The sequence below is a fragment of the Colobus angolensis genome, unplaced genomic scaffold (genome assembly GCF_000951035.1).
Source record: "Colobus angolensis palliatus isolate OR3802 unplaced genomic scaffold, Cang.pa_1.0 Scaffold305, whole genome shotgun sequence".
Classification (NCBI taxonomy): domain Eukaryota; kingdom Metazoa; phylum Chordata; class Mammalia; order Primates; family Cercopithecidae; genus Colobus; species Colobus angolensis.
Genome location: NW_012116322.1, coordinates 427,679 through 439,242, shown reverse-complemented (window position 1 = coordinate 439,242; position 11,564 = coordinate 427,679). Strand labels below are relative to the sequence as shown.

Here is an 11,564-nt window from a genome sequence, read left to right as displayed (position 1 = left end):
CTCTCCTGTATGACATCCATGGGACATCCATCTCTAAACCTCTGAGTCATCCCTAGACAAGCTGGCACATGACTACATCATCTCATTTCATACATCAAGGGCAGGAAAACATGGTGGTTAAGAACTCTTGGACCTGGGTTCAAACCCCTGCTCTGCCACCTGACAGCTGCCAGATTGTTCAGCCTCAGTTTCTTTCTCTGAAAAATGGGGCTGAAAGCATACGTGCTTCATGAATTCATGAAGCGTCCACATGCATGCAAGGGCGCGGCACAGTGCCTGGCACACAGTAGCTCAAGAAAGGCTGGTTGTGCCTGCTGGTGCGCTTGATCCAGAGAGGCAATCACTCATTTGTTTTTTCCTTATTTCCTGAATCTTTGTTTCTCACATTTAGGCCATGAGAATTAAGCACAGGACTGCCTCTTCCTCCAGTCATCTCACCAATCCTTCCACACACACATGCACATGCACACACACACAAACACACACACACACACACATTCTCATGCCACCTTCAGCCCTTCCCATCTCCTGTAATCCCAGAAAATTGAAGTGAAGCCATTGCCTTAGAATGGCACTGCCCTGGCCAGGTGTGGTAACTCATGCCTATCATCTCAGCACTTTGAGCCAGAAGGATCACTTAAGGCCAAGAGTTCAAGACCAGCCTGGTCAACATAGCCGAGACCCTGTCTCTACAAAAAAATAAAATAGTTTTTAATTAAAAAAGAATGGCACTGCCCTAAAGCTCCTCATCAAGGATTTACGGTTGTTTTTATGGCCACTTTAATAGGCAAAAATGTGGATAGAACAGAGTTCCCCAAGAACCCGCCATCTTAGACCATTTTTTTTTTAATTCCTCAGCAAACAAGTCTCTCATATGACTTTTGTCCCATTCCAAATCTAATAACAGGCCGGGTGCGGCAGCTCACACCTATAATCCCAGCACTTTGGGAGGCTGAGGTTGGTGGATTACCTGAGGTAAGGAGTTCAAGACCAGCCTGGACAATGTGGTGAAACCCAGTCTCTACTAAAAACACAAAAAATTAGCTGGGCATGGTGGTGAGCACCTGTAATCCCAGCTACTTGGGAGGCTGAGGCTGGAAATCGCTTGAAACCGGGAGGCGGAGGTTGCAGTGAGCCGAGATCATCCTACTGCACTCCAGCCTGGGCCACAAGGCTTGCTTGCGCCACAAGACGCAAAACTCCGTCTCAAAAAAAAAAAAAAAAAAATCTAATAACATTGTTTACTTCTCACAGGAGGATCAGAGGAGTTCTGTCCTGAGGTTGCCAGAAAAATGATGAACAGAAAATTACACACAACCCAACAGGCCCAGCTTTCAAATGGACTGAGAATGACTCACACAAGTTCCACCAAGGCCAAGGGTGACCTGCAGCCAGTGATGGGGAAAGTCTGCCACTTACTGGCAGCCTCTGGAACTGGATGGAGTGTATTGACACTTAATCGTATCTTTCACAAGCTCTTAACCTTTACACCCCATCAATAAAAACCCCATTAACATTCAAAAGGGATGTTTCTGGGAGTCCACTTGGAATAAGAGTTGGAAAACACTCCAAGAAAAGGATTCTGTATTAATACCACATCTGTCCCAGATCTTCAACACTGTTCACTTTCCTTCCATGGTGCCAACACCAAGCTAGCCGATAGGTGGGAACAGGGCAGCTCTGCGGGTGGCCCCTAAGAGCCAGGGAGTCCCCCAAGCTGACCCTCTGCGGTGGCAGTGGCACCTAACAAGAACTTCCGCCTTGTTTTCCCTCTCTCTGTGCTTCGTTCTTTTGGACTCTGCTCACGCATGATATCCAGAAAGCTCCCTGAGCTCTCCAGTGGGATGAGAACTCTGCTCTGTGCTCCTGTGGCCCCCATGTTCCTCTACCTGGAAGTCCTCGGCTCACTGCATTACCCCTGTCTACTTACTGACTTGCCTTCTACCCAGTGATGGGCCATGTGCTGTGAAGGCACGCGCTGTGTGCCCATCTATTCGTTCCTGTGTGCATACGTTCATTCATTCCTTACTGAATGCCCACCACATGCCAAGCATTGGGGTATGAAGAACAAGGCAGATGGAGCCCCCTGGCCTCTTCCAGCTCGCTGTAGAATGTTGCTACTCGACTCATCCTCACATACCCATGCCTGTCCTATGCGGCACTCAATAAATGTTGGATGCATGGCTGTGTCCCCTCCTTCAATATCACTTAATTAACTTAATGACTTCCTGCGAGGATTAAGTTCATGCTGTTAAAATGCTGTGACTTCCTCTGGCTCTCTCAGGCAAGCCGGCAACCTTTAAGCCTCACCCGGCCGACATAGGCGTTTTGTTTGGCCAAAGTGTGTAGTTATTTTTAAAACACTGCATTTGTGGCTATGTTTAAAATTGGGAAAATTTCACAGAAATCTTTTTCTGGCTTCTCTAGAAAAATGAACGGACATTTCTGTGCAGCAGGGGTGAGCTAGAGTTGAGTACCTAAGCTTCCTTTAGACGTGGTGGGCACACTTCAATTTGCCACAATCCCCACTATCTCCAATTTCTCTATCCCTGAGGCCAAAAGCGGCTGGGGATCATGTCGGCTGAACTGGTGTTTTTCTTGCCCTAGTCAGCTTCACTCAAGACTCCGACTTGCTCTACATGTGGCTTAACTGAAGACCCTGGGGGTTACGCGCATGCCATCCAAGAAATACATCTGAGATGAGCTACAACACAGATGAATGGGCCATTTTATTGATTTTTACCTCCTAACATAGCCTCCTAATAGTGGATACAGGGTGCTGTGGTTTCCAGCAGGGATCTCAGATGCAAAGGGAAGTGAAGAAAACACATGAATTCCTAGGGTACCTCACCATGGATCCAAACACCATGTCAACTGGAACTCTTCTTGCAAACGAAGGCTGAAGATCAAGAATGACATTCTCACACCACAGCACAGCTTAAATACTTCTTTGACAAAAATAATAAATTATATTTGACTCAGAAAATAAATTCTGTTCAGCAGAGTGACAGGAGGGTCCATTCATTGCATTGCACGAGGGGCCATATGGAAGGGTGAGGATGGGTACAGGAAGCCACAGTGACACGGGATACAGGGCACGGGGCCAGCAGCACAGGCTGAAGTTAGCTGACGCATGCTTTTGGCTTTTATCCCATGGGCAGGTGGCAGCCGGACCCCTGGCTGTGGCCTGTCCCAAATGAGACTGCAACTGCCCCCTTGCTCCTCACGTCCGCCTTGTCTTCTGTTTCTTGGCTTGTCTCTTTGCATCTTCTGGGCCACTATTGTCAGAGGCTGCCTGACCGAGTGCGCGGACTCCCTGCAGCCGGCTTGTTAACTGCAGCAGCAAAGGAATGAGCTGGAAAAGAGAGCAAGTGTGAGAGAGAGGGGTACAAAGAGGAGGCTTCTGCCAGATGAACAGCGGAGCCTCACTTCTCAACACACCTTCTTCAGACATGATCAGCAGCTGCCACGTGCTAATGGGTGGGTTTCAGTTCACACGTGGCAGGCCTCTGTACTAGGGATGGGCTGGCCTCTCTCTGGGACCAACATGTCCCTAGAGGTGTTCCAGGTTTAAGGATTAGGAGATGTTACAGAAGTTTACAGCCTTGAAAGGAGACCTAAGAGTGGACTTGAGGCCTTCAAGGGCCCTCCCGACCCTGAAATGTGTTTTCTGTGACCCTGGATATCCCTCTGCTATCACTCCTGCAGCTGTGAGGACTCGCTCTCCCTGACACGCCCACCATCTCCTGAGGCCTCTGGATTTCCTACCTTGTCGTGGTTGTAACCGGCCAGCAGAACCAGCAGCGTCAGTGGCAGGGCAATGTAGGATCCTTGTGCGATGTCCTGTTCAGGCAGCTTCCTCTGCAAACACCGAGAGCCCCGTCACTCCTCACCAAGGCCGCACGCTTGTCCATCATCCATCTTCCACAGTGTCACAGCCACCACCCACCCAGCCTTCCAAAGTGGCCACCCGAGGACACCCAGGGGCCCTCACGATCCAAATTCTTTCTATCCAAAGGAAGGAACCAAAGTGATTTGGATATACTTTCCCATGAATCCTCTTCTGCCCAGGCTCTCACTCTATCTGCTTCTGAAACTCAGGGACAAACAGATTCCAATGACAAGGCATTCCTCAGCCTCTGGACGTTCCTCCAAACCGAGGGAATGAAAAGATGCAGCTATCAGGGAGTCTTGGTGGTTGAAAAGCAACTGGGTCTCCATTTGTTGAGTCCCAGCAACTTGCAGGGACTTAGTCCCACAAGGATGTATCAAGAACCTCCTGTTCCAGGCCCAGGGCACACAGTGAGGGGCAGCTATTCCCCGCCAGTACGGCCTAGTGAGGAAGCAAAGCAGGCACTGCTACCAGCATCCCTGTTGCCATTCTCCCTTTCTCCCAATAGAACCCCCAACTTTTTTTTTTTTTTTTTTTTTGAGGCGGAGTCTCGCTCTGTCGCCCGGGCTGGAGTGCAGTGGCCGGATATCAGCTCACTGCAAGCTCCGCCTCCCAGATTTATGCCATTCTCCTGCCTCAGCCCCCCGAGTAGCTGGGACTACAGGCGCCCGCCACCTCGCCCGGCTAGTTTTTTGTCTTTTTTAGTAGAGACGGGGTTTCACTGTGTTAGCCAGGATGGTCTCGATCTCCTGACCTCGTGATCCGCCCGTCTCAGCCTCCCAAAGTGCTGGGATTACAGGCTTGAGCCACTGCGCCCGGCCAGAACCTCCAACTTTTATCTGTGCCACTGAGAATACAGACTACCTTTCCAAGCCTCTCCTGCAGCCAGGCGCAGCTCTGGAACTAAATTCTCGCCAGTGGTACAGGAACAGAAGCAGTAAGTGCCACACCCTGGCTGGACCCTAGAGGAGAAGTGGTGTGCCCTCCCTTTTGCTGGGTGGACAGCATTTGGCCAACTGTCCCATTTTGGAGAAAATCAATGCACTGGAACGGCACAATGAGACAGAAGGGGCCTGGGTCCCCTGACGCCTTGGAGCTACCAGACTATCTCTGCACTGGTCACTCCTGGATACTTGACATGAGACAGAAATTTCCATCTTGCTAAAGCCCCTGAAATGCTGGGTTCTAAAGCATCAAGTGAACATAGATCCTATTAGCCCACTCTACTCCTTATAAAGGAAACAAATAAATGAAATGAGAACTTTCCAGTAATGATAAAAACAAGTTAATGAGCCAGAGCAATGTTTTCAGTGTAGGGTACCGGGACACCTCTCTCAGGAGGTTCCCAAGGCCGCAGCTATTTTCATGACAACAGTAATATGTGATGTGCCTTTTCCACCTCATTTGTTCACAAGCGCACAGTGGACTTTTCCAGAGGCTACGTGCCCTGATGTCATCATGCTCACAACTAATGGAATGTGTGGCTTGTGGGTTCTTGTGTTTTCAACATCTGTTTTAATTTCTAATATGATAAATACACACAGAGATAATCCATGCAAACTCGAACTCTTTAAAATCCTCAATAATTTTTAACAGTATAAAGCGGTCCTGCAACCAACCCATCCGAGAACTGCTGGGCTAGAAAGTGACTGTGGGGGACACTGTATCTGAGATGCCCTTTCATAAATGAAAGAGTAAGGGCAGGAAAAGATTTCCATCTCCAACTCCTGTATTTTTGGACATCTCTTAGATCCCAACCCATTTTTCCAATGAAGTAAACACTTAAGTTTAATTCAGGCCAGGCGCGGTGGCTCATGCCTGTAATCCCAGCACTTTGGGAGGCCGAGGTGGGCAGATCACCTGAGGTCAGGAGTTCCAGACCAGCTGGCGAGCATGGTGAAACCCCCATCTCTATTAAAAATACAAAATTAGCCAGAGCGGTGGTGCACGCCTGTGATCCCAGTTACTCAGGAGGCTGACACAGGAGAATCACCTGAACCCAGGAGGCAGAGGTTGCAGTGGGCCAAGATCATGCCACTGCACTCTAGCAGGGGCAACAAAGCAAGACTCCGTTTCGGAAAAAAAATAATAATGAATAAATAAATATGTAAATAAAAGTTTAATTCAGCAGGAATTAGAGTGATTGAGTCTAGGCTCAGGTCCCAGGCCTCACTGGGTAAACTCAGGCAACCACGTTGAGACTCGGTTGACTCAACTATGACATGGAGATCGTATGAACAACACCCACTGGGGGTGGACGCTGTGAAACTCGATGAAATGAGTATGTGAAATGCTCAGCAGTGCACAGAATCCTGAGTAAAATCCAGTCGCGAGGCAGTGGGCAGTCACAAAAAAGAAGGAAACCAATGTGCTTACGAAGTCCCCGTGAACGTGCAATGCTGAGCCACTCATCATGAGGAGGGCAGAACAAGGTAGAAACCACGTGGCTTGAGACAAACTGCCTCACCTGAGTCCTGGTTCTGCTAACACTTGCAAAGTGACTCAATCTTTCTGGGCTTCTGTGAAAATGGGAGGAATGGCACACCTGCTCGAAGGCTTATTGTAAGGATCAACCTGTGAGGGCCCTGTACAGGGTGGTACCAAGCAGGCGCCTTCTTCTTCATTCATCACTTGGCCCTGCTTGGGAATCCAAGCCCCAGCAGGCACAGTTTCTCATGTTCTCCAAAGTGACAGGCAGCAGCTACGACGTTGGGCTGCTCGGCCACCACCAAGCAGTGTCTCTACATTCCTGCCACTGGCTCTCAGGTGTGTCCCTGAGCCCAGATGAGCTGTCGGCTAGGGGCTTCTGAGAATGTCGCCGTCTGCAGCTGTCAATGGCCTTCATAGAAGCCTCTCCCACCCACTGGGGCCACAATGCACCCCAAACAAAGGTAAGTGGTTCTTGTATATGCTTATCTTTCTGGCACTTTTTTTTTTTTGAGACAGAGTCTTGCTCTGTCGCCCAGGCTGGAGTGCAGTGGGGCGATCTTAGCTCACTACAAATTCTGCATCCCGGGTCAAGCAATTCTCCTGCCTCAGCCTCTCGAGCAGCTGGGATTACAGATGCATGCCACCACACCTGGCTAATTTTTGTATTGTTAGTAGAGATGGGGCACCACATTGCCCAGGCTGGTCTCAAACTCCTGACCTCAAGTGATCCGCCCACCTCAGCCTCCTAAAATGCTGGGATTACAGGCGTGAGCCACCACACCTAGCCCTCTCCGGCACTTTCTAACCAGGTCTCCGCTGTGAAGAACAAGGAAGCGCTTCCTCCTGGGTCATGAGAAAAACTCTCTTGTTTAGGTAATATCATATTTACAGGCTCACTGAGCATGAACCACTTTTTACAGAAGCCCGGAATCAGCAGCAGAGCTCTGCTCAAGCCCTAGCTCTGCTCCGGTGAGCTAGTGACCTTGCGCTGCTCACATCTCCTTCTAGGTTCCCATCTTCTCACCTCTAAATGAGAGGTAATTCCTGTCCACCTTCCATGCAGGATGGCGTTTAAAAAGCATGAAATGGTAACCGGATGGCGTGTGGAAAAAGACAACTTGGAGCCATACTTCACACCTACACCAGGAAAAACTTCAACTGGATACAGAAGTTGAAATGTAAAAAGAGAAACCATAAAAGTCCCCCTGAAAAAAACACGATAAATTCCTACAAAAGCTGGGAAGGAAGAAAACCTTCCTACGACTTTAAAATCCAGAAGCAGTAAGAAAAATATCAACACATCTAACATAGAAATAAAGTAAATCTTTGCATAATTATGCCAAGTGAAAAGATAAACGACAAATTGGGAACAATATGTACAACAGACATTACAAAGGGTTAATATTCCTAATATACAAAGAGCTGAAAACAGTTGAAAAAGACCAAAAATTCTATAGAAAATAGGTTAAACAGTTCACAGAAAATACAAATGGCTCTTAACCACATGAAGAGACAGAAATGCAAATTAAAAGTACACTGAGATATCACTTCTCATCTATTAGACTGCAAAGATTAAAAAATTTGACAACATACTCTGTTGGGGAGAAAAGGGTATTCATTCACTGCTGGCGGGAATACAAAACAGTAAAACCCCATGGACGGGAAGTGGCCGTATCAATCAAAATTCTGTATGCATTTACCCTTTGCCTCAGTAATTCCGCTTCTGGGAGTCTGTTCCAAAGAGAGACTGACGAACATTCAAAAACACGCATGCGCAAGGCAATTCGTTAACGGGTTATGTGTAATATTATGTGTAATAGCAGAAAACCAGTAACAACACAAAAGCCCCTCAACCCGGGGCTAACTGAAAATCCTACGTGTAGTGCCAGGATCTGAATGTGTCTGCCTACAGAGTTCACAGATCGAACCCTAATCCACAACGTGATAGTATCAAGAGGACACCCCTTTTAGGAGGTGACTAAGTCAGGGATTAATGCCCCTATCAAAGAGGCCTGAGGGAGCTGCTTTGCCCCTTTCTGCCTGGTGGGGACACAGCTAGGGGCACCATGTATGAAGCAGACAGCAAGTCCTCGCCAGACCCCATCTGCCAATGCCTTATCCTGGAGTTTCCAGCCTCTAGGACTGTAAGAAGTAAATGTTTGTTGTTTATAAGTTACCCAGTGTAAGATACAAAATAGCAGCCCAAATGGCCTAAGACATAGAGTATATCCACACAGAGGAATGCTGTGCAGTTATCAAAAGAGGGATAAGGAAGATCGGAAGATATGGTTCCATTTACAGCTATATTTTTTGAAAACAAGAAAATTCTTATTCTTCCCACTGAAAAGGCCTAGAAGCAATGACCAATACGGTAGCTATGAGGCCAGATTTTTGTTTTTTAATGCAGACTCTTGTGCTACACTTTCACCCCCTGTCAAGTTCACAATCAGCAGTCCTGAGGCTGCGCCCTGGACTCTGTTTTTGTCATGGCTGATGTGTCAGTTTAATCATCAGGTGACAATACTGCACCTGAGCTTTAGGAATCGCTAAATAATTTTATCAAGAAGATGAAAGATACCTGTATGCTTTGTTTGTTCCACTGTTCTAGTCTATCGGATACAGGACAGACTGTATGCAACAGATACACATATTGCATGTAGTAAAGGCCACATATTGTACCGAATTAAGCAATAAATTAAGTTTCTTTTAACCCACAGGTATTCTGTCCATCTGTTGTTGGGTTTTTTTTTTTTCCTTGCAATTTATTTGTCAAACAAATCAGGCTCCAGGTGTTTATCCTGCATCCCTGTGGAGTCATTTGTGGCTCCTGGGTCCTCTCTATTTCCTGTAAAGTAGCAGTTGGTTGTAGAGGTTTGAGTGGCCATGTACCATGTGTTCCCTCGTGGAGGAGCACACGTCACACCAGCAACGGGGTACTGGTGCCCCTCCTCCCCCAAAATCATTCCTGAGCCACCGACCTAAACAACTACACTGCTCTTGTTACCAGTTTCCTCCTCAAAGGAAATCGCAGGCATCAGTGCTCAGAAAAGCTAAAAACAATCTGGGGAAGCCCAGAATCCAGAAGGCAGAATGAGAAAGTGACCCAATGCCAGGAGCCCTTTAAATATCTGCCCTGCAACCTGCAATCTGGAGCATAGGTTGTATGGCACACCTTCTCTCGTCACCCCATGGATTGTTTTGATTTGTTTTGTTTTGTTTTTCTTCTTCCGGAGAAAGGGTCTCACTCTGTTACTCAAGCTGGAGTGCAGGGACATGATCATGGCTCATCGAGGCCTCGACCTCCCAGGCTCAGGTGATCCTCCCACCTCAGCCTCCCGAGTAGCCGAGACTATAGGTGCGTTCCACCACGCCCGGTTAATTTTTGTATTTTTTGTAGAGATGGGGTTTTACCATATTGCCCAGGCTGGTCTGAAACTCCTGGCTCAAGAGATCCAACAGCCTTGGCCTCCCAAAGTGCTGGGATTACAGGCATGAACCACCAAACACAATCCATTATTTTTTTTTAAACTCCGTCTTTTACTTACCGTGGGATTAAAAATCAAGGTGATGTGTTTATGGTAGCCCACTGCGGTGAAAGAAACTTGAGGCAAGATGTAGTCATACTGGGATCTGGGGAGTGTGGAGTCCAGAAGCACAACATAGTTCTGTACACACATGGGAAGAAGTTATTTTTATAAGGACAGCTCTGGCAAAGCAAATGAAAACTAAAACCTAACATATGGCTGTGATGTAAAGAACTTTATGTTTTTAAAGAAATCCCCAAGTCTACACATCCAAACCAAGGTTGCTGCCTTCAAAGTAGCAACCTCAGCGGGCTATTCCAGCAGTGGCGGGCGTGTGTCCCCAGTGTCTCTGAGACTGTGGCTTCTGATAAGGCTGTCAGAGCCTGCAGCTCTTGTTATGAGTACTCAACCTTGACAATTACGGTCCTCTGAGGATCTGACTTTATGACACACAAAAAATTATTATGAGCCAATTCTGATTAGGGAGGTACGTGATACAAATGAGGATCCACAACGAGGCTGATTTCTAAGGGACGATGTTTGAGAGGCACATAAGCTGGCAAATCCTAAAAATACAGCATCCCTGGAACAGCACCAGGGGCAGCCACAGCTCTGTGTGCTAAGCACCGACCAGGTGCCAGGCACCATGCACACTGCATGAGGCCCGTGGCTGCTCTGCTTTCAACCACTGGCAAGGTCGGGGTCATCACCCCCGTCTTCTAGATGAGGAAAGTCAAGCATGAAGAGACTAAGAGTAACTTGCCCAGGGTCACTCAGCTAAGAAGGCTGCCACACATCTATGAAGGAGCTGAACTCAGGGGAAGTGTGATCCCCAAGCCCCAGATGTTTCCACATTGCTGTAGAAAGTGACTATTTCAACACCCCAGGAGAAACAGGAGGGGAAAATTCCACGACAGCCCGTTTCATTATTTTGCAGTCATTTTCCACAGAAAAAGGCCCGAGTAGATCATTCTCACAGCAAGTGGTAAGGAGCCAGGAGAGAGAACGTGACCCCCTAGGCTCACACTTGACATCCTCAGGCTAAGACCACCAGAAAAGAACCACACTCTTTGCAAAGTTTGCACTCCCCACACCAACTACAAGTTAGCTCTATCCAAATGGAGTTGATAATAAGTACTTTATAATCAGTAAATGATGTCCAAAATAATGGCTGAAAACCTCCCAGTTCCAAGGAGGGAGACATCCAGATTCATGTAACCCAAAGGACACCAAAAAGGTCAAGCTGCAAGTGTTCTACACAACACACATTATAATCAGATTATCAAAGACAGAGAAAAATTTCAAAGCAGGAAGAGAAAAGCAACTCATCTCATTCAACGGATTCCCCATCATGAGGAAACTGTGTTTCCTTAAACTAAATAGCAGAATTTTAAAATACAGAAATTTTTTAAAATTACAAGGCATTTTTAAAAGTGGACTTCTTAGCAGAAACCTTCCTAGAAGGAAAGCATGGGGTGATATGTTCAAAGCGCAGGAGTTGATCATGCCTAACAGTAGGCCTTGATTAAATAAATCATGGCATTTCCTAGTTTACGGACTACTGTCCATAAAAATCATAGTATGAAAGATTTAACCGGGCACGGTGGCTCTCGCCTGTAATCTCAGCACTTTGGGAGGCTGAGGTGGGTGGATCACAAGGTCAGGAGATCGAGACCATCCTGGCTAACACGGTGAAACCCCGTCTCGACTAAAAATAC

General features: G+C 47.3%; 1 protein-coding gene across 1 annotated transcript in view; it reads right to left on the bottom strand.

Annotated features, from left to right (window-relative positions):
* Positions 1-2,700: 2,700 nt before the first annotated feature.
* The window catches only part of LOC105517683 (nodal modulator 2-like), a gene marked incomplete at its 5' end in the record, with an annotated part of 63,883 nt that continues 55,019 nt past the window's right edge, over positions 2,701-11,564 (bottom strand). Inside the window, 4 exons of the mRNA XM_011950300.1 lie at positions 2,701-2,899; positions 3,228-3,355; positions 3,769-3,861; positions 9,868-9,987. Coding sequence (XP_011805690.1) covers positions 2,848-2,899; positions 3,228-3,355; positions 3,769-3,861; positions 9,868-9,987 — 393 coding nt within the window. The remainder of the gene's footprint in view (positions 2,900-3,227; positions 3,356-3,768; positions 3,862-9,867; positions 9,988-11,564) is intronic.